The sequence below is a fragment of the Girardinichthys multiradiatus genome, chromosome 18, assembly GCF_021462225.1.
Source record: "Girardinichthys multiradiatus isolate DD_20200921_A chromosome 18, DD_fGirMul_XY1, whole genome shotgun sequence".
Lineage (NCBI taxonomy): Eukaryota > Metazoa > Chordata > Actinopteri > Cyprinodontiformes > Goodeidae > Girardinichthys > Girardinichthys multiradiatus.
Window position 1 is genome coordinate 14008156 of NC_061810.1, and position 26606 is coordinate 14034761.

Sequence of the window (26606 nt, forward strand, 5' to 3'; positions counted from 1 at the left end):
TGCAGCCAAAACATACTTCCCATATTTATTTACAGCTAAAGCACAGAATAATAAAAAAAAAACGACAACAATGTATCAGCTTCATCCTGGTTTAATTAAAAATCTGTGTAAAGACAAGTCCAGAACCACAGAGACAAGTCTACTGAGAACAGTGCAAAACGAGCTTTCCCAGCGTAAGAAACAGATTCCAAATAAAAAGACACAAAAATCATCTACGTGGTAAAGTGCATGTTGTGAAAAAAACGCCGCTCTGGTTGCAGTTTTACAAACTTTGAACAGGCAACGAGGGTCTCACACTCAAAACAGACGCTCGTTTAAAACAAAACAAAACAAAAAAAACAGACACAAACGGAGTGCAGAGTTTGCACTACTTCAGTCTTAGTTTGCACATTCATATAATATTACTGTACTCCAGTTAAAACATCCAGTGGTTTGCATGCAAACATCCTTTCCACCCTACACACACATTCTGGAGCTCACACACTTCACCTGCTCCTCATTCACACATGGCCTCTTCCACACAGCTCCAGTCATGTCCGCTCCAGTCCGTTGCAATGAGGTCACATGGTGTTGTAAAGCAGAGCGATGGCTCGTTTTCTCTCTGCGGAGGCTTTTCGAGCACGTCTCGACGAGTGTCCCCTGCCCTGCTGAGACGACGCCGATGCGCCGCTGCTACTGCGGCTGTTGATTTCGTCGCCCTCGCTTTTGTCTTCTTTGGGGGAGGATAAGTGGGACGGGGGCGAAGATGTGTCATCAGGAGACAGAAGGGGTTTTTCACAAGTGTTGAGAGACAGCACCTTCTGCTTCTTCCAGGTGTCGTCCGGGTGAGACTGTGTCAAAGAGGAAGAGTCCTGGGAGTATGATGATGATGATGATGCAGAGTGTGGCCTCAGGTCCAGGTCGCAGAGGTCGTTTGCGGACAGCTCCAGGCTGTCCAGTTTAGCCAGAGACGCTGATCTCTTCATAAGGGAAGGGGGGGTGAGGCCCACCTGCCGCATACGAGCCTCCAGCTCCATGGTTCTGTGCCACCCTGGGGGCTCACTGAGACCCCTCCTCTCGGGTTTCTCTTTCAGCCGCTGTCTAACTGCCAGGCATGGGGGGCTCTGATCACAATTTGAACCTTTATAATGTCCTGACTCCGTGTCCGTTGTGTCCGTCAGCCTCTGAGGCTGCTCCAGTCCGACACCCTCCTGAAGAAAAGCCTGTAGCTCTTCGAGTGTCTGCTGAATGTGCTCCAGCTCCTGGCTGCTGCGAGCCAGCCTGCTCTGGGCTTCACAGCCGGGTCCACAAGTCGCCTGGCCGCCCTGAGGACTCCAGTCTGTTTCAGACTCCTCCTCCGTCACCCCGTCCAGATTCAAAGCAGCTGGACCCTGCAGGTTTTGGCTGTGCAGCTGGCCCAGTCTGTGAGACTGGGCTGAGGTATCTGGAGATGATTCCACTAACTGAATAGTAGAGGCATGTGATGATGTCAGCATCTTGCTGTTTATGGATGTGTGCGTAACGCCAGGTATAGCCCCAGAATCTTGGCTGATATGCGAGTCAGGGGTGCATGGCGGGTCTGTGATGTTGCTTGTGCTTGAGGAATCAAGTATTTGAATTCCTTTACGCTCCTCTACATCTTTGGATTCGGCAAAACCATCTGTGTTCTCTTCCTGAGTGAGTGTTTGCTCTGCAGGGTGCAGGGGTGGAGGAAGCTCGGTGGTTGGGGAGCACAGTGCCAGCCTGACCGGAGGCTGCTCGGCGCTGGGTGAATGCAGCGGGGAATGCTGGGCCGCTGCCAACTCCAGCTTTAGCTTCTGCTCCAGATGCTTGGTAGCCCGACGAACCGAACCTGCCTGCTGGTCACACGGTAGCCTGGAGGGAGACGAAGGCCGCGAAGAGGGAGGTGAAGAGCCGTGCATGACTGGGGAGGGTTCTGATACCTCCTGCTGTTCGTACTGGAGAGGCTGGGAGCTGAGAGAGGATGAAGGGAGTGACGGTGATGAGGAGGAGGGACTAGAGGGAGTAAAGGCTGAGTGTGATATGGCTTCAATCTCAATGACAATGTGGCGGACTGATATTCCATTGTCATGGTGAGAGGGACAAGTTGGGTCAGAGGTGTCCTCAGACTGCAGGGAAACAGAGACACAAAGAAAAGGAGATTTTATAACTCAGAGAACCAGACTGGCAAAGTATTCTACTTTTCACATCTTCTAACTTTAGTATATTTTCTTCAGATTTTATGTGAAAAACCAACACAAAGCAGCAGATCATTGTGAAATGGAAGTAAAAGGATTGCATTTGTTGATTGAGTCTAAGTATAAATACAAATTTTGTTTGGCACGCAGAGGATCATGGTGGTGGCAGTATCATGCTGTGGGGATGCTTGGGAATACTTGAGTGGAGCTTCCCGTTCCAGCAGGACAACCCTAAATGTACAGCCAGGGCTACAGTGGAATGGTTCATTCATGTGTTAGAACGGCCCAGTCAAAGTACAGACCTAATCCAATTTAAAATCGGGACGTTTCTGTTCACAGACACACTCTGTCCAATCTGACCGAGCTTCAGGGCAAATCATATGAACAATGTATCATTATACTTCTACCTTACAGTTATGCAACACTTTGTTTTAGTCTGTCACATTAAATCCCAATAAAGTTGACTTCATTTTGGGATTGTATCATGACAAAAGGTGAAAAAGGTATGAATACTTTTGCAAGATATGGTGATAAACACCTCTGTTATGATCAAGTTTAAATTTAAGAAAGTTTCATAAGCAACAAAACTCCACAAGCATCACTGTAACTTAATGTGACAGAATAGGAAACGCTGCCCTGACAGTTCCTCTATTTTCCAGTGGGTGTCGCTGTGATAAATGCCAACTCTTGATTCTCTGACCACTTTCAGCCATGGCTGCTTTTATGGAAAACAAACCAGTAGAACTGAACCGTGGCTGCTTGGGAAGCCCGGTAAACAGGAACAGCAGCCTCCCAACATGACTGGGGGGGCAGACTGATGGGGGTGCTGGGGTTTTAGACAGGGACAGTCACTAGTCAGCATGGAGACCAAAATTTGAAGTGCAGTAAGTTACAGGCTCTGCATTAAATACAGTGCCAGCCATCTCACGCGCACCTCTTTTAATAAACTGGTTGATTCTCATGAACCAACATGACTTGTATAATTTGGAACATTTTGTTTACACGCAGGTACCGAGTTCATTTTGTTTTGCTTCAAAGCCAAAACTAAACCATCCCTACCTGACTGGTCCCATTCTCTTGCTTCTCGTCGTCTTTAACCTCTGCATCTCCCTCAGGCGACAGGGGCGATCTCTGCTGCGGCTGCTCTGCCTGTGTCCGCGTTGGACCTTCCTGAGCCAAGCCCAGAAACTTTTCCCTGGCGCTGAAGAAGTCGATGCTGTCTGAGCTGTGGTTGGATGAGTCGTCGGCCTCGCTGCGGCAGTCTAAGGGGCTGTCTGCCTGCGGCTCGCTTGGATTGTTGTTGTCGTCACTCGGAGCGAGGCTAAGAAGAAGAGGTAGAGGGCCGAGCGGGCTCTGTTTGTCACTGGTAAAGTCTGACTGTGATTTATTGAGTTCGTCAGAGTCACTGGACTCCAGGGTGAGCGGAGAGATTTCCTCTGAGCTGCCCGTCTCTGGTAAGCTGAGGGACAGCTCGAATTGTTTGCGTTTTTCTAAAATGGACAGTTGCGTGGGAGGAACTCGGTGGTGCCGCTGGAGTTCAGGCGTAGGAGGCAAGACATGGAGTGAAGGTGGAGGGTGCGGCAGAGCCACAGGCACAGTAACAGCCACCCTTTCCCAGCTGTCCAGCTTTTCTTCAGGTATGACTGTGGCTGCTCTGGGTCTGGGGAGAGGAGGCTGGGGTCCGACCTGCTCCTGGAGCGGTGGCTCTCCAACCCCGTTGGAGAGCGTGTGCAAACGAGAGCCGTGTGAGTCAACTGATTCGGCACAGCTTTTGGGTTCAGCGCTGAGGGCATGCAGGACGGCCACGCCAAGAAAGTGATGCAAGGAGGGCGAGAAGGTGGTGGTGGTGTTGTTGTTGTGAGAGTCGGCGCGGACCAGCATGGGAGATAATGGCTTGCACATGGACTCAGTGTGATCTGACAGTTCACTGTCAGAGTGGGAGCGCCACAACTTGTTGTGCCTTTGTTTGCTATGAAGGAGAAAGGAAACAAAGCACTGATGTTTACTCTGAGTTTCTGGCATATATGTTTTATAGAGGTCAGGCTTAGATATGACACCTGCGAAAACCACAGACTAGAAGTAAGAAGACAGACGGATGAAATAGATGGCCGACGAACAAACGAATGGATTGATAAAAGATGGATGGATAGATTGGTGAACATTGGATTAAACTCAATGAATGGATGGATGCAGAATAGATAAACAATGAAGAAATAAAAATAAAATGAATGGATGGATGAATAATTGAACGAGGAGAATGATGGATGGACGACTAAATGATGAAAAATGGATCGATGGATGGAAGATTTGGACAACGGTATAATGACTAAAATCTCCGTAGGAACTCTACAGCTCGTTTTGAAGCAGCATGAGAACTCCACAGAGGTGGAAGAGCTACCTGGCCAGCAGGATTCCCTGATACTCCTCCAGCTGCTTCATGAAGGACGGGTTTGGCTTGGTGACGGTCCGTCTCTCCTTCACGTAGTCAAAGGCAGTGTCCAGATCCCAACCGTACTCCTTCATAGCATAGGCGATTACCGTGGAGGCGGAGCGACTCACGCCCATCTTACAGTGAACCAGACACTTAGCTCCAGCTTTCCTGAGGACAGAAGCTGCTTTAAAGACCCCTTACTTAGAGACACCAATAGGAGAAGTTCACGTGTTAAAGTATGCAGATCCCTACTTGGCTTTGGTGATGAACTTGTATGTGTCGTTCCAGTATTCCAGCAGGTTGGTGGCCTCCTCGTCATAAACTCGGATGTTGTGGTATTCAAACATTCCCGGGAAAAAGTTGTCTATTTCCCTGGTCACATTGAGGATGTAGCGCACTCTGCACGAAAGAGAAAAAGGAAGACTTGAGTTCCTAGATTCAAACCCTGGAAATAAAAATATAAAACGCTCAGAGCACTTGTCAAATGAGCCGATCTATTTAATACGGGAACAAAACGTTTAAACCAAAGCACTCCAAAGAAATGCTCTTAGGATTTTGTGCTGTCATGGATTTAATTACTATGATGGATTTCCTTATTTGCTCCACAAAATGTAGTCTCTTTATTCATTAAAATTGAGAGTGTTTTTTTCTTGACTAATTACAGCTGTAGGTTGAGAGCACCAAAGAGGCTGGTTTCTTACCCGCTGTTCTGCAGCTCCTCCAGGTTGGAGGCGTTCCACTCAGAACCCTGCAGAAAAAACACACACAGACGCTGTCAGTTTACAGCAAAACTGGACTGAATTATCAAGTTCCCAACATGTCCTTCAGGTCAGAATGATACAACTCATAGCTCCACAGTTAGTTCTTTTTTACTTGATATCAAGATGTAATCAGGAGGCAGTAACTGAGGCTCTCCACAAACTCATGTCAGTGTTGGGATCTGAATTAAAGTGGTGTAGACACGCAGACTCCTGAACTCTCACCAGAAAGACGTGATCAAAGATTTCCGTTGGACTGTCCATCTGTCCCAGGATGATGATCATCTCGTTGTCTATGAACTCCTTAAACTCCCTCAGGTTGCACACCATCTGCATCTCCAGCTCTGTTCGGATCTGGAAAACAAAACAACAATAAAGGCACATTTTCTAGGTACAGCTCCTAAATCGAAAATTGTTTTTTTTTTTTGTTTTTTTTTTAAGAATAGTGCATAATAGTGAAGTGGAGGAAAAAATAATCCAGGTTTTTTTTTTTATTTGTGGATTTTTCTCCAGCCCCAAATTCTCCAAATCCCTTAAAGAAAATCCAGTGTAAACAGCTAACTATTTTTAATAAAAAGGTATTATTAATTTTGCCAGGCGGTGTAATAAATAGCAGTTTTTGCAGCTAAAACCTACATTAACAGAGGTAAAGATGTTTTCCTACCTCTTTGCTGGTGACGTTCTCCAGGTCCTTCTGCATCATGATTTCCCTGAGGCGCATCTTGATCAGCCTCTCCGTGCGTTCCCTCTCTGTTGGCCTGCACACACAGTAAGGCATCTTTGTGAAAAGCAACACTGAGATCCACCTTTGGAGTCACAATAGTACCCCCATTGCTTTCTGCTTGTTCATTCATTTTTTTTTTCATGGCCTCAATGAGGTCGGTTGTTCCAAAAGAGAACCGCCTCTGTGTCCGATTCCCAGAAACTGCAGAGGGAACAGAAAATCCGGGAGCACGACCCGTCGGCAAATTCAAAACAAAGTCGTCTTGTTGTTGTCCCTGGCTCTGTTTCTAGTCGCTCTGCCAGGAGACGCGTTTAGCATGTGGACGTCACACTGATGATACCAACAAGTGGCCTAATTATGTCTCTGGAGGCATGATATCTTTTTTTTTTTTTTTTATCTTTCCTATGTAATTTATTTTTCCAATATCACATATACATTTGTGTGTGTGTGTGTGTGTGTTTGTGGCTCAGTTTCTGAACACTGTACTGACATACACAGAGCAGAAACAGAACGACTGATTAACACTGGCGTTTCCCTCATCAACAAATAAAGCTGAACCTACTAACTTTCAGTGAAACTCTAACCTCACAACAAGTGATGGCTTTTAGCTAAACTTGGAAACAACCAGGAAAGAAAAGGTATGTCCAGTAAGTGACAAAACAAGGAGTGGTTCTATTGAAGGGTGGAAATCTTTTACTGCTTCCTTGAAACGCAGTCAGATAAGAGGCCTCCAGGTAATAACAGTAAAACCTGTATGTCAAAAACAAAGCCAAGAGGTCTTTACAGGGAAACAGGCTGATGCGTCAACAAACATTGGGAGGCCATGGAGTTTTGGCTGCCGTTTAGTGCGGGAAATCAGACGGGAACTCATAAAGTGCACGTGCAATCTGAACGATAACACCATTCAAGGGCAAACACACCTTTGGCAAGGGTGGAGGGAGTCCGGTATTTCTGTCCAGGCAGGTGGTAAACATAAAGGGTAATTCATTGTCAGGTTTGGAGTAACTTCATTTCGGCCCCGACTGTGCTCCATTCTCTCCAATAAGGGCCATCAGGTGCAGGGGTCGGCACACCCACCCTCGTTCGCTCTGCCCGCCACCTGCTTCTGTCTGTTCCCCCTCTTCGCCTACCTTCCAGAGAGTCTGTCTGGGTTTAATTTTCTCCAAAAAGCAAATCAAGCCGGTTAAAGCCTCAACTATTTTGAAGACTTGAGGATCTGTGGGGTGTGTGCAAGCGAGTTGGAGATAGACGCTCCAAATAGGTGGTCCGACATGCGACTCGAGCACCTCGGAGGGGAAATTCCCTGGTACTGATAAAGACATGAGGAGTCATTGCTTTACTTTCTAAGGTTTCTTTCTTTAGTTCACTGGTCAGTATGTTGCATAATGAGGAGGAGCTTAATTGAATGTTAATATGAGAATCCTCTTACAGACAGTACAGCTTTTAGCTTGTTAGAAAAAGTCAGGCAGGGTTGCTTTATCTTTGACCCGATATACATTCAGCTACAGCCAAACACCCCTGGCTTTTTTGAATCTGTGATGCAAGCATGTTTTCCATTAAAACGCCTCTGAAACGTGTTTACACATGTCGGGTACAGAGTTCACGCTGCTGCTCTATTGATAGCTCCAGGACTCTCTCTACGATATTAATAACTTTTGTAACGGCAGCAAATGTAAAGAAAAAAGAATCAACTGAGGAAAATTCGACAATGTCCAAGAACTTTTCTACATTTTGTCACATAATCGCCACCATTTATTTTGTTAGGATTTTATGTGCTAGACCAACATAAATCAGTTTCTAAATATCTGAAAAGTGCGGCATGCGTTTGCATTGAGCCCCTCAGACTCAACACCTTATAGAACCACCTCCTCTCATCTTTTAGCTCTGGCTGTATGTTTAGAGTTACTATCCTGGTTATTGGTTCTGGGGATGCCGTGTTCACGGTGCTGTGCACAGCATAGATCTGTGTGTGTATGCTTCTCTTCCACTCACAGGTCGGTGAAGAGGATGGGGGAGGTGGCACGGTGCGACTCGACATCCTGCATGGCGTTCCATTCGTTGACACAGAGCTGGCTGGATGAAACCTGGCTCTGGTAGTAGCTGACCCAGGTCAGAAACAGGCTCCCTGGGTAATAGTTGTGGCAGCGGGCCACCTCGCAAGCTTTGTGCAGCGACTGCAGGGCGGACCTGGAGGTGACAAAAGAAAGAAGATTTCCCCCCATGAGCCTGGAGTACAAATGTTTCATGTTTCGACACCAGAAGGGAGACGGAGAATCAAAGCTTTGTAGAGAGACATGACTAACGTAGCTGTGGCTGAATGGGGGATGTTGAGGTAAGGAGGAAGAGCAGAGGGATAACAAAATGAGGAAATGAGGAGGCTACAGTGGCATGCGAATGAGAGGAGAGCAGAAAACTGAGAAACAGCAAGACCGAAAAGAAGAAGGAAGATAAGAAAAAAAAAAAAACAGAAGATTAAGAGGCTGGAGGTTAAAGTCAAAAGGGCAGCACAGTGTGTACATCGTGTCTTGAAACAAAGAAGTTGCTCACCACATGGCTTGGACAGACACCGGCTTGAAGACATGAACCCTGTTCACTGTTGATACACTAAAACCTCTGCAGAGACACAGAATGACCAGATTATTAACACAGGACACCAGGAACACAGCATGGCTTCAAGTACGACCTGGCAAGTTAAAAAACAGCCCCTGGGGGCAGCGGGAGGAAGTATGACATCGGTGTGGTGACTTACCCGTCTCCATCCAAGTGAATCCTAGTGTCGCTCCACAGAGGTAAAACCAGCCCCATGGTGCAGCAGCTGCAGGGAGAGATCAATAAACAAGCTACCGGTCAGTCCGACAGGCGCTGAAAGCAGGTCATTAACGGGTACGTGAGGAAAGGACAACCAGAAGAAAAACAGGAATGTGGAGAACAACACTGATATTATTGCACGTTGAAAACGAGATGGAGTCTCTGCTGAGCCGTTGTCATAACGCTTTAAACATAGTGGTGGACTGTTGCCGTGGCACTGACCTGTCTGAGGAGACAAAGTCTATGCCGAGCACAATGCTTTCCTCTGTGTCCTGCCTGCCGTTGGTGGAGACCACCACCATGTAACGGGTCACCTGAGGGTAGGAGCTCTCCAGACGCACGGCCTGGGAGGACAGAGAAAATGAGCAGATAAAATGAGAAACACCTCTTTCTTTTGATTCAATACATCAGCTTGGCTTAGGGACACACTTGACTGCACAACGGCAAGTTTTCATCCCCCCACGAGCCTCTTTGTAACACATGAAATGAAAGACCATTCTCGGTGCATTGTATTTTCTTCTGCTTGGTTTTCACCCAAGCCAGGTTTCAGTTCTTTATGCAACCCAACAAAGAACTGAAACCCGGCACTGACGTGTACTGTGACTGATCATACCGTCATACCGACTGTGCTGCGCTGTTGGATTTGAGGTTATTCTATGCGGTAGGTTACTGACCAGTCGTATGGTGTCCTCAGGCCGCAGCACAGTGAACATGGTCTGAAGATGCTTCTGGAGGTCGCCTAGAGGGAAAAAAAACAAAGAAGTTTTAGATGTTTTCCTTTGGTATCAGTTTATTTAGGCCAATAATCCAAGGATTAGAAGACAAAGAGCGACAAAAAACCCATGACGGTGTCACTTCCCCTGAGGTATCAACTCACAATAGCCTTCTACACATTAGTCTACATCTAAGCAGGGTCTGCACACCTGTATCAAGGTATCCCAAGGTTTCTAAAGAGCTAGATTCAAAAGTAGCTTTCACAAAGTCTCTACTATGGTCCTTCACTCAGACCCAAGTTGCTCCTGCTGTACAGAGCATAGAAAAGCACTTTGCAACCCATCCCCCGCTTGTTGCTCAACACTGCTGATCAGCTGGCTGAAAGAAGGGCTCCTACACTCAAATTCAGTGGTTTATTTTTTTATTTACTCAATGCATTACCAAAAGCACTTAAATGTATGTTCCACTGAGTTAATCTGTAATCCTGTACCATTTAATCAAAGAATTTTCAAAGGAGTCCAGTTCTCTGAAGAAACAGCAGCTGTCTTTAATGTATGTGTGTGTGTGTGTGTGTGTGTGTGTGTGTACACACAAGTCTGTACCCGTATGCTTGTTCCTGCGCTGGCTGATGCGAGGTGCAGAGTTGGACGTGGGGCTTTTCCCCCTGGGGAGGAAGAGGGCTGCACCTTTCACTGTGAGGAAACTCTCACTGATGCTGGAACAGAAGACAAGGAAAAATGAGGCATGGACAGGAAACTGAAACGCCACACGATCTAATCACATTACAGATCTGCGGTGGAACTTAAGTAACCATTAATGATCCCTGCATTTGTAATCCCCTGATCTGCTCATGCTGTCCCTAACTTCACAAAAACAATAATGGGGACGTTTGTCACGGGTCACAATGCGCCATTTAACCCCCCTGGACTGCACGTTCCCAAAAACCCAGCGGCGTCAGCCCGATGCTGGCAAAACAAGATCTGAGCCCCAACATGAACTCAGAACACAATGTTCCCTGCTCCTCCGCACAGCTGGATTACACTGACAGTCTCGAACAGCGCTAACAGCTGCCAGCAGGGAGGGATGGGAGGAAGACCGAGAGGAGAACAGGGGGCCTGAAGGGAAGACGGCGTGAGAGCCCTCCTCCTCTGCAACGATTAAACCGGGTTTGGGTCTTCTCTGACACACTTAATCTTGTTAAGGGTGACTGAGGTCACGGCACTGACACATAATAAAGTGAGGTCAGTGTTTTACACTAAATTCAAACGGCACGTTGGAAACACACGAGTCACGCATCACACTTATAAAACAGCTTGGAAGGTGTTCTTGTGCTTATGGCATATATGAGACTAACAGCCCTCCATTACAGATGTTGAGTAAGAGGTTACAATCTCTTACAGGCACAGCATTCCTGGCATTCTAGCTCTGAGGATGTTATGGATGCAATCACTGTCTACTACAGCGTCGCAACAGACGATTCTTTAAACTTCCTGAGATGCAAGCAGGCTGTACGATGCAATAAAATATTAAGCTGGCCGTTCTGACCCTGCAGGTTCAGCAAACGATTAAGACCAAAGGTCAAAGTGGCTCTGTTTAGTTTCATCTAGGCACAAATACTCAATGATACTTCATGATAACCAGCTAACCAGTAATCTTCTCCACAGACACCAGTTTGTTTTTAGTTTTCTTAACAGCTGTTTGCAGAATATTCTACCAATGGTGATCATATTTTCAACACGTCACATGTAATATTAGTCAGAGTTGTCTCTCCGAACCAAACCTAAAAGCGCTACCGTAACAAGAGCGAGCACTGATTCATGGAGCAGGCCAACCGGTTCTGCTTGGAACAAAAACAAAAAGGTTGGTTTCGCAGCCTCGGGGGTGAGGAACTAATGAGAGGAACATACATGCGTACAGGAAGGTTCATCATCCGTAGGTGATGACATCATATGAACAAGCTCAGTGTGCCATTTGTGACGTATTTAGCATGATTACTGCGGCAGTAAACCACAGTAAGAAATAATGCATTTAGCCTTTGGCACCAAAGGTACTCAATGAACCCAAATCCAGGTCACCAGGTCCACAGTATTTTACTGTCTGAAAAGCATGGTGCCATCTGTCATTTCAGCTTCCTGCCATCCACTTTATTTCTCTTCCATCCAGTTGAGCTTCCTGAGTTTTGCAGATAATCAGGGGACAACAGACACAAAGGAGTAAAACCAAAACCACAGCTTTGTGCTTAGCTCATTTCCCATAACCCACCCACCCTTGACCCAGCTGTTTCCTCTCTCTCCCCTCTGTCGCATGCTTTCCTTTTTTCCTGCATTTTTCATACTTCTTATCTTCCGTACTTTTCCCTGCCTCTACTGTATTATCTCCCGCTGTGGTCACACTCCTGTCTAATGTACCGTACTTGGCATCGACAGTGTATAAACTGGGCCACGGGGGCAATGTCATTTGTAACGTAACACTCCAGCTCTGAGAATCTCGCAAGGAGGGCCATGCGGGAACGGACATACGTTTTTACACCCTCGAAAACGAAACGCACAAAGTGAAACGCAGGCCCGACGGTAGCAGAACTGACGGCTGTCGCAGACTCTCGAATGCAGCTGCTAAAAATACAGTGGTCCTTTAAAAGTCCCAGCTATTGATAGACTGTATTCATCAGAGCACAGTCGACTTACAGTACAAAGCAGCTTCACCGTAACACAGCAGTGGAGGCGAGCTCATGTACTTCAGCCCTGAGACCGTTTTAATGCTGCAGACTGAGAAGAACACATGAACTTAACCTTGTGGACACAAGGAGATGGCAGAAAGATATAGAAAAAAATAAAACAAGTCATAGATTACTAGCTGATTTTCGGTAGATTGGGACTGAATTACAGACCCACAAACCGACTGAAGGCATTTGCCTGGTTTTTAAAATCTGCAGTTTCAAGAAAGACCGTAAAAACTTAGGTTAACCTAAAAAAACCCTCCCCTACCTGCTGCTACACACTGCTGTTTGGAAATATTTCCAATAACAAGGACTAAAAATAAAGGAGCTCCATTCATCACGCTTATTTAGGTAAAAACTGCAGCGACAATCTGGTTGCGCGGCTGTTTTAAATAGATCGTGTTATAGATTTTTGTCTTACATCTTTGTATTAGTATTATGGTATTTTCACTCAAGGGTGTCATAGTGAGAACATCACGCTGGCTCATGCCTAGTAGCCAATCATCCAGAGGATGGGAGGAGGGCACAAAGTTCATTTTAAACGCGCTCCACATATACAATGTGTAAATCAGCAGCGGGCTTTGAAGGGCGGCGGATAACGAAAGAAGACCCAGTCTTCACTATGTAAGGACCAAACCACATAGTGGGCAGATAACTGGGTGACCCCCCTCCTTAGGTTCGTGCCCATATTAGTCACTCTGGAGAGGAGAGAGCGGGATATATATAGGGCCTGGCTCTATACAGAGGCAGGCCCTGCTAAGGCCTTATGAGTTTAAACCCGAGGCACATCCAACCCATGGGAAAGACAGAGGTGCCCGATGCATGGAGAACTTGCCATGCATATGGACAGATGGACAGGAAGAGGGAAAAATAAAGTTGTATCTATTGTCCAACTGCATGTAAAGAAGAACGCTTAAAAAAAACAAACTAGATGTTAAACATCAGCAAGAGATATGAGAAAGTGGTAAACAAGGAGAGGTGAAACAGAAGATGGCAGGAGTGATAAAGGAACAGTGGTCAAACCAGGTCAAACTAAAAATAGCCTCCATTAACGATTAATGCTGCAGGTTAACCTAGAGCACAAACACACTGATTTTTACATGTCTGAGACAGAGAAGAAAATGAGAAAATCTAAGCTAAGTTATGCAGATCCCACAGCCTGTGATGCATCGCATGCAGTCCAGGAACAGACAAAACGGCTGAAATCCTCCAAACAATTACTTCCTTCACTTCCTCTTTGTCCCTTTTCCGTTTGATTTGGGCGACACTTACACAACGCAACGCCCCAGGTGGAGCGGAAGAAAGGGTTCATGGGTATTTCTAAAATTGGCAGGATAACAGTGACACTCTGGATGCAAAGTACTCACAGGTGCCACTTAACTCCCGCAGCAGACCCTGGCATTGTAATTACTCATAAAGGTGCTGGTTAAACTTTATTCCACCTCAACAGGTACAACATTTAAAGAGACCTGAGCATCAAATGTGCTAGGTGATTTTTTTTTCCCACTGAAGATATTAATTGAAGACCTACATGAATGTAAAAAAACAACAACATTATCCAGTTAACAGCAACTGTCCCCTTCAGTTGGTGTTTCTTATCTCTTGCATGGGACTTTAGTGCTTTTATACATGGAGGACGGACAGGATGACAGGGTGAGAAGGGATGCAGGTGGATGGTGTATAGCCCCTACTAGTGTGGGTCATAATAATCACACTAATACAGCGTGTTATTTGACAAGGATCATGCAAAACTGATATTTGTAACACGATCTTACTAAATGTACTAAATCAGAAATGTCCAACTCTCATTTATACATGTTTTACTTATTTATTTTAGGTAATTGCTAATTTATGTACAAAAACATATATTAAAGTATGTAAATCTAGAATGCAATGCAAAGTATATCTGTCAAAACAGCAAATTTGGACCAAACCCAATGTAGATTCTCACCATGTGCTACTGCTTTACAGACATGTGACTGCCAGTACATGGTGCGTCCTAAAGCAAACTCACATTAAGAACAAAAACCAAATACGTAAAAACTAGTTGCAGCCCTAATAAACGCTAAATGTCCTATTTTCTCAACCACCACACCACAGCGTCATGTGTAAAACAGCTGAACAGCTACACTATCATGACACACTCTACTGAAAACAACATTAGGGCCAATTCCAGAGAAAGACCCAGAAACAAACACCTGGTGCTAATAAAAAAAGGTTAATCAGCCTTCAATCCTGCTGCGGTGATATCTGTCATTGATTTATTTTTTCGTGGTTCCCCAACTTTGCAAAGCTTATCAGAACCAGCTCTGCATGAGTGTTTGGAAATGTTAGAACAGGCTAGCCTTTGGTCCGTTCTGAACAAATAAACTCAATCCTTCCGTATCTCAAACTAAAAGAAAACACTCAACTCTGCAGACACAGCAGATTGTAGATAAGACTACAGTTACATTTAGATTTTCAAGCCTGTGACTTTAAAGTCACTTGGGATGTCAGTGAGAGTGACGTACAAACAGCTTGTCTCCAGATGATTTTAGTCTCCACAATGCATTATCAAACAGTGAGTCAGGGGCTGAGCAAAGGTGGGCATTAATCCCAAGTTAACAACAAAAACTATGGTCACTTCTAAGATCAAACAATATCCTCCACCTACAACCAAATAAAGACCCCAGGAGCAGAAAATGCCCTTGATGTGGCAATCAGATGATCACTCCTAATAAAAGTACAGCATTAGTCATGAGGCATCCATTTAAGTTTGTTTGAATCCCTTGAACAGGTTGGATGAGTCACAGGACCCGTAGAGCACCAATATGTCTTTGTTAGGTCTAAAGGAAGCCCAAGGATGAAATACAGTCTGTCCTCTTATTGCAAAACTCTCATCTATAAGGCTCAGGGTGTCTGTTGAAAACCAATGAAAATATTTCCCATTTCAACTGACACAAATGACAATCTTTACGTTCAACTAGACAACTCTCTCTAACAATGAATTGTCTGGTCTATTTATGATCAGATCGGATCACATTTAAACTGTAAACTTTAGGACTGATCTACCAACTTGCCACTGACTGAACGTACAACTGGTTGATCTGATTCTTGGAAACCCCTGCCTCGTCGCTGAAGTAGGGCACCATCTTCGCGCCGCAGCAGGAGCAGAAGCTGACCGCCGACGAGCTGTCAGAGCCGGACACCGTTCCTAGGGTCATCCCTGTGGCTGGTGGGTGGAGGGCCCGCTGAAGGAGAGGAGAAGAGGCGTCAAGTGCTCCTGGTCGGAGGAAGAGCTTCTGCTCCTCTTTCACAGTCGTGTACGCCCGGCAACCCAAGTGTGAGTATCTGCCGAGAAATTTTGTTGTGAAAAGTGACGAAATCTTCGCCGAAATCAGCACCGAAAAAAACAGAAGAGTCTCTGTTAGGGTTAGAGTCTCTGTTGCGATAAATTAAACAGGGAGACTATAAGTTGCGCTGTGTCTCCCCGCAGCCGACAGTTGAGTCTGGTTGTCCATAATTCCCGAAAAAAGCGACAAAATGTCCAATATTAGACTGGTTTCTGTGGCGTTGTGTCGACATAGTTCACCCCCGTTACATCAGAGAAACTCCTACGCCGTGTACAGTACTGAGACGTCTGACTTGGTTGGGTCACCTCTCACTGAGGAAGTCAGAGAGAGGAGGGACGAGAGGAGGAGCCCCACACATGGGGCAGCCCAGGAGGAAGAACCGCTCACACCCGGCCTGCAGGAACACACCATGAAGAACTGATCCAGCTCTTCACAAAACATTACATCTTGGATTTCCACACTGTCCAGTTCCTCCCCTTTGATTCACTATGTACTTATCAGAAATAACTTCACCAGGAATTACACTGTGTTTGAGAAAAGCTGGGTACTTTAAGGTCACAAGGTTGCAGTTCTACACTGCTCAAAAAAATAAAGGGAACACTTAAACAACACAACATATCTCCAAGTAAATCAAACTTGTGTGAAATCAAACTGTCCACTTAGGAAGCAACACTGATTAACAATCAATTTCTCATGTTGTTGTGTAAATGGAATAGACAACAGGGGGAAATCTTTGGCGATTAGCAAGACACTCAATAAAGGAGTGGTTCTGCAGGTGGGGACCACAGACCACTTCTCAGTACCTATGCTTTCTGGCTGATGTTTTGGTCACTTTGAATGTTGGTGGTGCTTTCACACTCGTGGTAGCATGAGACGGACTCTACAACCCACACAAGTGGCTCAGGTAGTGCAGCTCATCCAGGATGGCACATCAATGTGAGCTGTGGCAAGAAGGTTTGTTGTGTCTGTCCGCGTAGTGTCCAGAGCCTGGAGGTGCTACCAGGAGACGTGGAGGAGGCCATAGGAGGGCAACAACCCAGCAGCAGGACCGCTACCTCCACCTTTGTGCAAGGAGGAACAGGAGGAGCACTGCCAGAGCCCTGCAAGATGACCTCCAGCAGGCCACAAATGTGCATGTGTCTGCATAAACGGTTAGAAACCGACTCCATGACGATGGTATGAGGGCCCGACGTCCACAAATGGGGGTTGTGCTCACAGCCCAACACCGTGCAGGACACTTGGCATTTGCCAAAAAACACCAGGGTTGGCAAATTCACCACTGACGCCCTGTGCTCTTCACAGATGAGAACAGGTTCACACTGAGCACATGTGACAGACGTAACAGAGTCTGGAGACACCATGGAGAGAGATCTGCTGCCTGCAACATCCTTAAGCTGGACCGGTTTGGCAGTGGGTCAGTAATGGTGTGGGGTGGTATTTCTTTGGAGGGCAGCATGGCACTCCACGTGCTCGCCAGAAGTAGCCTGACTGCCATTAGGTACCGAGATGAGATCCTCAGACTCCTTGTGAGACCATATGCTGGTGCGGTTGGCCCTGGGTTCCTCCTAATGCAGGACAATGCTAGACCTCATGTGGCTGGAGTGTGTCAGCAGTTCCTGCAAGATGAAGACATTGAAGCTATGGACTGGCCCGCCCGTTCCCCAGACCTGAATCTGATTGAGCACATCTGGAACATCATGTTTACTGAGCCTCATTTTGACTTGTTTTAAGGACATTACATCAAAGTTGGATCAGCCTGTAGTGTGTTTTTCCACTTTAGTTTTGTGTGTGACTCCAAATCCTGGCCTCCATTGGTTAATAAATTTGATTTCCATTGATGATTTTTGTGTGATTTTGTTGTCAGCACATTCAACTTTTAACAGAACAAAGTATTCAATGAGAATATTTCATTTATTCAGATCTAGGATGTTATTTGAGTGTTCCCTTTATTTTTTTGAGCAGTGTATATTTCATTACAGTGCCATGCAGAAATGACTACCAGCTTTGCACTCTGAAATCTTTCTCTCATTTGTCCGTGCAGAGAAGCTCAATCTCAATAGGGCTGGGCGGAGAGCCTCTGTGGACATCAGTTGTTAAGTCTTGGTGCAGCTTTGCAGTCCGATTTAGGTCTGGACTTTGACTTGGCCATGCTAACACACAAACCGTGTTTTGATCTAAACCCTTTCATTGTACTGTGGCTCTTAAACTACTTCCATATCTTTTGTAGCCTCTAGCAGGTTTTCTTCCGAGACTGCCCTGTGTTCAGCTCAATCCATCTTCCCATTAACTCATGCCAGCTTCCCTGTCCCTCCTAAAGAATAGCATCCTGCAGCCTGACACTAGCATCACCGTGCTTCACCAAGGGAGTGATGTGTCAGGGCTATATGCAGTCTGGCTTTTGCACCATACAAAGCATTACATACAGTTTTGGTCTCATCTCACCAGAGCAGCTTCTTCCACGTGTGTCATGCCCCCTATATTGTTTGCCATGAACTGCAAATGGGACTTCTTAGGTCTTTCTTTTCAAAAATCACTTTCTTCCTGCCAGTCTTCCACAAAGGCTAGAACAATGTGAATTGTTTTCTTGTTGAAAGATTCTCCCACATGAGTTGTGGGTCTCTGCAGCTCCTCCAAAGTTACAAATGGGTTTCGTGGCTCCTTGTCTGATTAATTCTCTCTTTGCTTGGGCTGTTAGATGGATGCCCATGTCTTAGCAGGTCTGCAGTTGTGCTATATCAGCGTCTATGACCCGTGGCTCTTTAGCCCCGCTACTGTTCCTTTACATAACTTTAAACAGGAATTACATTAAAATGTTTTAAACTATAAAGGCCTTTGCAATGGGTGACTTTAGCAATTCTTGTGTAACGTCTGCAGAATGACAGTAATGTTACAAGAGGTTTTTAAGCCATTTGTTGTTTAGCTGCAAACTGTGAGCTTTATCTTTTTAACCGCTACGATTTATTTTTCATAAGTATGAAAAGGACTCATTCAATTATAAGGAGTCATTCTACAAAATAAAAGTGTTTTTCTTTAGAGAATGTTTTGTTCAGAAATGAGAAATGTTATTAAATTTGATTATTTAACTTAGCAATAAAACAAAATTTTATGTTGTATGTCTTTAAAAAAAAAGTAATAAGATGTGATTTTTTTCCTGTTGGTCAAGTAAGCTCTAGCGCTCGTCTCTAGACAAATTTTATTTTGTAGGTGCAAAAACGGTTCGTTGGCCCGAAAAGGTTGCCAACCCCTGTGTTTATATTTTTATTATTTTATGACGCTGGGAATATTGCTCTTTAACATAAACATGATGGACTCTTCTAATTAATTGGTTCAGGGCAATTTGCAGCTCTGAATTTTATTTAGATAAATCAGAGTAAAAGGCGATAAATCCAAGTGCACACCTCACTTTTCAGATTTTCTAATTAACTACAAAGATTTTAAAAATAAACTACCCTTCAGTGCGTCTGACAAAATTAAAAAAACAAAAACTGGAACTGTTACCCATTGCGTAATGACGGTACAAATCATTTATGTGATGATGTTACCAACAGTCATACAGCTGATCAAGGGCCTTGGTAACAGAGAGAGTTAATGGGGGATGTAATTATAATTATGATCAAGTAATATAGTGAATTAAATCCACATGGGCTCACAGGGCTGCAGTCAGACCTCAATTGACCCTCCACCCATTTCCCATAACACAGAAACCTTGTGGTTTGGTTACATAAGGAGAAAGAACAAATGAGAAACAGGCTTAACGTAATGAGACTGAGCTGCCGGAGCCGAGAGTGTGTGCAATCCTGGATGAACAGCAGAAGCACTGGAGTTACACAAAGTCTGTTGCACATACATTATGGTTGTCTGAAGATGTCATATAACCTGAGATACTCCATGAGATACAATGTTTGGACTCCTTTTATGGCCTATTTAACATTTTTTATTGACAACATATGTGGTTTTATGTAAGCTGACAGCAATCTGAAAACACAGTAAAACCTCAGCGTTCATTATTTTCACACAGTGTGCGCCAAGTGTCCTAAACTGGAAACTAAAACCGTCTGCAGCAGATGACCTATCGACTACGTGGAGGAGCCGAGCTTCAGAGCGTTGAAGGAGGAGCCGCTCAGGTTTGAAAATAATCCACTAGAGAAGTTGTCTTTCGCAAGTTTGACCCAATGAAACGTAGCACTATTAGGAATGCTGATCTACAGAACAACTTTGGCTCTGCAATCAGATGCTTTCCAGGCTGCTGGTATGGTTTTCTGTCAGGTCTACAGGTCCTTCTCAAAATATTAGCATATTGTGATAAAGTTCATTATTTTCCATAATGTCATGATGAAAATTTAACATTCATATATTTTAGATTCATTGCACACTAACTGAAATATTTCAGGTCTTTTATTGTCTTAATACGGATGATTTTGGCATACAGCTCATGAAAACCCAAAATTCCTATCTCACAAAATTAGCATATTTCATCCGACCAATAAAAGAAAAGTGTTTTTAATACAAAAAACGTCAACCTTCAAATAATCATGTACAGTTATGCCCTCAATACTTGGTCGGGAATCCTTTGGCAGAAATGACTGCTTCAAAGCGGCGTGGCATGGAGGCAATCAGCCTGTGGCACTGCTGAGGTCTTATGGAGGCCCAGGATGCTTCGATAGCGGCCTTTAGCTCATCCAGAGTGTTGGGTCTTGAGTCTCTCAACGTTCTCTTCACAATATCCCACAGATTCTCTATGGGGTTCAGGTCAGGAGAGTTGGCAGGCCAATTGAGCACAGTGATACCATGGTCAGTAAACCATTTACCAGTGGTTTTGGCACTGTGAGCAGGTGCCAGGTCGTGCTGAAAAATGAAATCTTCATCTCCATAAAGCTTTTCAGCAGATGGAAGCATGAAGTGCTCCAAAATCTCCTGATAGCTAGCTGCATTGACCTTGCCCTTGATAAAACACAGTGGACCAACACCAGCAGCTGACACGGCACCCCAGACCATCACTGACTGTGGGTACTTGACACTGGACTTCTGGCATTTTGGCATTTCCTTCTCCCCAGTCTTCCTCCGGACTCTGGCACCTTGATTTCCAAATGACATGCAGAATTTGCTTTCATCCGAAAAAAGTACTTTGGACCACTGAGCAACAGTCCAGTGCTGCTTCTCTGTAGCCCAGGGCAGGCGCTTCTGCCGCTGTTTCTGGTTCAAAAGTGGCTTGACCTGGGGAATGCGGCACCTGTAGCCCATTTCCTGCACACGCCTGTGCACGGTGGCTCTGGATGTTTCTACTCCAGACTCAGTCCACTGCTTCCGCAGGTCCCCCAAGGTCTGGAATCGGCCCTTCTCCACAATCTTCCTCAGGGTCCGGTCACCTCTTCTCGTTGTGCAGCGTTTTCTGCCACACTTTTTCCTTCCCACAGACTTCCCACAGAGGTGCCTTGATACAGCACTCTGGGAACAGCCTATTCGTTCAGAAATTTCTTTCTGTGTCTTACCCTCTTGCTTGAGGGTGTCAATAGTGGCCTTCTGGACAGCAGTCAGGTCGGCAGTCTTACCCATGATTGGAGTTTTGAGTGATGAACCAGGCTGGGAGTTTTAAAGGCCTCAGGAATCTTTTGCAGGTGTTTAGAGTTAACTCGTTGATTCAGATGATTAGGTTCATAGCTCGTTTAGAGACCCTTTTAATGATATGCTAATTTTGTGAGATAGGAATTTTGGGTTTTCATGAGCTGTATGCCAAAATCATCTGTATTAAGACAATAAAAGACCTGAAATATTTCCGTTAGTGTGCAATGAATCTAAAATATATGAATGTTAAATTTTCATCATGACATTATGGAAAATAATGAACTTTATCACAATATGCTAATATTTTGAGAAGGACCTGTAGGTCTATGAGCAATCAGGAGCTGTGAGACACACATTTAGATGAGTTCCAGGCATCTTCAATCTGACTTTTGTTTTTGTCTTCCTTTTTTGACACAAGCTTTTAATCGTATTCAGTGACGTATCCAGCAGCCGGTATCTTGCTGGTTTGTGCAGTACTCTTAATGCACAAAAGATATGATACACTGTTGATACAGATATCACAAAATAGCAATTTTGTCATTACCAATAAATGTGCAGGATTATAAACTGGCTCTATTACTTCCATTGAAATCAGATAACCACTCATAAAAACTTTTTCTATGATGCTCTGGAAATATTTTAGAGAATAGGAAATCAATCCACAGAGGCTCTTGCTTCCTCACAGTACATGAAAAAATGACCAAATTATGCAGCAGGGGACAGGCACCTATGCCTTGACCTTTCGTGCGCTGATGTGTTTACGTGACAGATAAAACAAACGCACCTACACCTGCGCGGTTACGAGGAAACTCTCCCTTCCCACGTTGGGCCTGTTCGGTAAGGTCCGAGATAAACTTCAGGCGGCGGGCTCAACACATCAACAGACATTCGGTCCTTGTCATGCGGTCTTGTTTAGTGTCATCAAATTTACCAGCACAGTGGAAAGTTATTTTCCTGAGGGCTGGTAACATGAGAGCATGCTGTGGTGTTTAGCTGGGCGGTGGGCCGGTTGCACAACCACCTATCGCAGCATGCTTCCCTTTGCCAGGAGCATTCAGGTCAATGGTGCTCCATGTGTGTGTTTGTGTGTGTGTGAAGGGCCAGCATTCTGCTGCCTGATAAGTCAGTGATTGATGCCAGCTGTTTAGCACAGCCCAGAGCTGGAGATATGCTACTGTTGTCACTGCGTCATGCTATAAACGCACCGTTCATTGAGACAGATTTATAATCTAAACCACAAAAGGTTTTTACAGCACCTAAAAAAATAAAATGTGTCGAAGCTGCAGTTATTATTGTGAATGCTCAAAAAAATAGTACACGAGATGAAAAACAAACCAAAGAACGCTTTGGACTACAACACATTAAGTTTTACCAGTATTTACCAGTTACTCTTCCCACTGACTTGTGATATGAGCTCTTAACCTTGGAGAATCAGGGACCCCTCAAAGCAGCCAGATGAAGAAGACAAAGACTGGCCAGCAAATAAAAAATAAGAACATGGAGGTTTATGCTTTGTATAGATGTCATTTTAGTTGCAAGCTAAGATATTGATGACGTTTTCACACAACCTTGAGCTTACCTATCTGTTCATTGTATAGTGTCTCGCAAACGTAATCATGCCTCTTGAACTTTTTCACATTTTATCACGTTACAACCTCACACTTCAACATATTTTATTGGGACTTTATTTGATAGGTGACACAAAGCCGCCTGTAATTGGGAAGAGGAAGCAAAAGCTTACGAGCTTTTAAATCCTTTCAAAATAAGACATCTGATAAGTGTGGCAAGCATATGTTTTCAGCTCCCTTTTACTCCGATACCTTCTATCCACCCACTGTCTACACCCGCTTGCAGGGTTGCAGTGGGGCTGGTGGTTGGAGAGGTTGGGTACATCCTAGCCAGGTCACACGACCATCGCAGGGCGACATCGAGACACACATGACTACAACCTTACATGCACGAAGGCAACATAGAGATAACCTAATTAACCTAACATCCAGGCAAGCTATTTAGACTTATTAAGACATTGTTTCTGTTTGCCACAGGCCTTGTAGGTCACACACCAAAAATGTGGAAGAAGGTGCTCAGAGTTCAAATGAGACTAGATTTAATTTCTTTGCCCTAGATGCAAAATGCTATGTGTAGTGGGAAAACACGGCACAACATCCTGAACACCACATTCCCACAGCGAAACAAGGTGGTGGCAGCATCATGCTGCAGAAAGGCTTTTATTCAGCAGGAACAGGGAAGCTGGGCAGCGGTGGTGGCAAGATGGATGGAGCAAAATACAGGGTAATACTTGAAGAAAACCCATTAGAGGCTGCAAAAGACGTGAGACGAGGGCAGATGTTCTCCCTCAAGCAGAAAAACAGCTGGATGTCATATTGCTTACATCAAAGCATATCGATGTGTAAGAACGGCCCAGTCAAAGTTCAGGCTTAAATCCAAACGAGAATCTGACAAGTTTGATAACTAATGTTCTAAATCACCATTCAATTTGACTGAGTTTAAGCGATTTTTCAAACAATGGGCAGCAAATATTTAGAGACATACACCACAAGGCTTGTGGCTGTGATTATGTATTCTAACAAAATACACAGATGTTCATGGTTGCAATGTGAAAAAGGTTCAAGGGGTGTGAATACTTTTACATAGTTCAATATGATCGACTTGTATAAAGATATATAAGCGTCAGTAATAATGGAGGGGCGTCAGGGAGTGCTCCATTGTAAGCAGCAGGTATACTAAAGGAAGACAGAAAGCTTTCTTCACCTCTCAGTCTAAAGGACAGAGGAGCACCTTTAACCCTAACCAGGAATTTGTGCACATAAGGAACTGGTGTTTCAGAAGCTTTCCTCTGCCAGGCTGTTCATTACTGCAGCTTGCTCTTCTTGTTCCAGCAGCAAACTCTCGGCCCGATGAACCTGCTCTGCTTGTGCGCACCCGGGTTAGGAGCTGCTAGACGACTCCCACGACATGAATACAGAACAATACAAAGACTTGTTAGACAAGTACCTCTGACTGGGTGCTGTCATAATAAATCGGGATTGTTTGCAGTATTTAAACCAAGGACATCTTGATGCTATGGGCTAAGTATCTCAAACAAACCATAATTATTGCTGGGCAAACAGCGCTAATCAAACAACATGATGACATGTAATGCTTTCGTATCAGGAAATGCTGCCAGGCATAGACAGACAAGGTGAGAGAAGGGTACCAAACAAGGGCCCTCTGTCTTCATACATGCTTGTTTATGACTGGAGCAGCTTTGTTATGCTGGAGGAAAGAAGCATGCATCCTCTTGGTTTAAATGTCCCTTTAAGAACTGCTTAAAAAAAACGAGTTAGATATTCTTTATGCATGAAGTATCAAATTGACCCCGCACCTTATTTCAGTAGATGACAACAGCAATATTAAAGAGTCTTTAGGCAAGTGAGGAGTGATTAAATGTGCAAATTTCTGTAAAATTCATAGAAAATGTTTCCTTTATTTTTCCAGTATCACCTGAATTACTTTAATGAACCTCAAACAATCCAAATATGGGTTTGCTGCAAAGCTAAAGGTTCAAAACAATGCATATACCAAGAAAAGTGAAAGAGGTGTTCCCAGGAAACCCCAGCATTCAAACAGAGACGAGAAAATCTAATGTGCTTTGGGCACATTTCTGCAGCAGCTTCTTCTAAGGAAGGTGGGGACTGGAAGCAACTCTTCCCTGCTGCTAGTTCAGAAAAACTAAATTCATTAGCTGCTTACATTGTTCATCCAGACATTTAATCATTCACTCTGAATAGAAAACAGTTCGTGTCAGCCCTGAGGTGGCAGCTGTGTGTGTGTGTGTGTGTGTGGTAGAGATTCATTTTTGCACTGCAGCAATGTTAATACTTCAGTAGTGTGGTGCAGAGGGGCAGAGGAAGCTGTGTGCAAAATATACTTTGACACCAAGACAGGCAATGCAGGAGTCCCTCCATAGCTGCCTGGGTAAAGAAAGAGATAAAAACACTCTGCACCGCAGGGGAAGGTCCCCCTCGATCTCAGCGGCCCCTACTGGCATCCACCACCTACGTGGGGTGGGTCCTGCACAGCTAATTGGACCTAAGTTCTTTTGTAATATGCATCAGAGGTCACCCAGCAAGACCTTTGGCTGCACCCTGTCCTTCGGTAGAGTGAATCAGAAACATGGAGCTGGGTAACAGCCAAACTGTAAAACACTATGAGGTGGGAGCCGTGTGTGTGTGCTTAAATACAGTCTTCCAAGGGTATGACTTCAACCGATAATTGGGACCACATGCGGTTCTAACATCTATCGGGGCGTGTTAAAGGAACGAGTTAAGTCAACAATAATCCCACGTTGATTTCTACAGCATACGCACCCATACAGCAGGAGAAAACTCTGGTCATGACGTCACTTTCTCTGAAATCTTATTAAACCGCTGGAACGGTACAGCAGAAAACCTTCGGTTGTTTCGAACCGGTTTGTTAACAACCTTGGCACACCTCAACACCAGTGACCTACTACGCACCATCACTGTGTGCCTGTCCTTCCTAACAAGACCCGAAATAAATGCTTTGATCATACACCACTGCATTGCACCGGGAGTGAAGTCACAATGTTGCTGAATATCATTCCTTTCTCAGCAGAATAAACATTTCCCAGGTCTGACAGTTAGTGTACATTAACCCTGAGGTATGACAGAGCGTGTGACTGAGAGCCCTCCTTCCAGCATGCAAGTCAAAAGCAGCCTCGGCAGGCTCCTCTCTAATGCGTTTTATCCTTCCAGGTCCATTCTCTTTGGGGTCATTTACTGCGAAGACGTCCGACACATGGATGAAAGGAAAACTGAGATGTAAAGGCAAGAACAAATAAAAGCTGCTAAAAAAATAAGTAAAAGGAGTCTGTTTCTGACTGAGTTAAACTTATAAAAGACTAGTTCTTGCAGAGTTGGGACTCAGAACCGTCCTGAAAAAACACTTTTTTGCAGCATGCTGGATTTTTAGAACAAAGCTGCTGTAATTTCTTTTTTTTTTTTTGTTCTGTTTGTTGCCTCCAACCTGCTGACTGGACAGAACCTTTGGCCCCCAAACCACTGTTTTAATCTGAAGGTCCCCCAGGCCAAGATGTAAACCTGAGCTCAGCATTTAGTTTTACTGCCTTATAGCATGTTGTATTTAACCGTACCTGAAGAGATATTACCCACAAAAGCACGGGACAATGAATTGACAAGTCTGGATTATTAAGGCTGCACTTCAAACATTAGCTCAGTCTACAAAACCTCCCAAACAAAGTCCAGGATAGGCTGCACAGGCTTTGATGTTCCACTCCCTCCTTAATGATTGTTGCTAGATTTTCCCAGAACTCTGAGTCCAGGGCGATCGTTCCCCATGAT

General features: G+C 44.7%; 1 protein-coding gene and 1 long non-coding RNA gene across 3 annotated transcripts in view; one reads left to right on the plus strand and one right to left on the minus strand.

The window, feature by feature from the left end:
• The window catches only part of ssh2a (slingshot protein phosphatase 2a), a 31365-nt gene continuing 4759 nt past the window's right edge, over window positions 1-26606 (minus strand). The window contains exons 1-14 of one of the 2 annotated variants that reach the window (XM_047391712.1): window positions 15404-15949; window positions 10215-10327; window positions 9573-9637; window positions 9121-9242; window positions 8840-8905; window positions 8638-8703; window positions 8083-8277; window positions 6031-6124; window positions 5592-5720; window positions 5310-5356; window positions 4861-5007; window positions 4576-4776; window positions 3237-4146; window positions 1-2108 (exon numbers count right to left, since the gene is read on the minus strand). In XM_047391712.1, coding sequence (XP_047247668.1) covers window positions 561-2108; window positions 3237-4146; window positions 4576-4776; window positions 4861-5007; window positions 5310-5356; window positions 5592-5720; window positions 6031-6124; window positions 8083-8277; window positions 8638-8703; window positions 8840-8905; window positions 9121-9242; window positions 9573-9637; window positions 10215-10327; window positions 15404-15531 — 3831 coding nt within the window. In that variant the 5' untranslated portion in view covers window positions 15532-15949 and the 3' untranslated portion in view covers window positions 1-560. Of the gene's footprint in view, window positions 2109-3236; window positions 4147-4575; window positions 4777-4860; window positions 5008-5309; window positions 5357-5591; window positions 5721-6030; window positions 6125-8082; window positions 8278-8637; window positions 8704-8839; window positions 8906-9120; window positions 9243-9572; window positions 9638-10214; window positions 10328-15403; window positions 15950-26606 lie in introns of those variants that run through there. The other variant, XM_047391713.1, reaches the window with a different exon arrangement.
• On the plus strand, window positions 15518-26089 carry LOC124884084. Its single transcript, XR_007042383.1, has 3 exons — window positions 15518-15650; window positions 19679-19784; window positions 26001-26089. It is a non-coding gene; the product is annotated as an uncharacterized LOC124884084 (long non-coding RNA).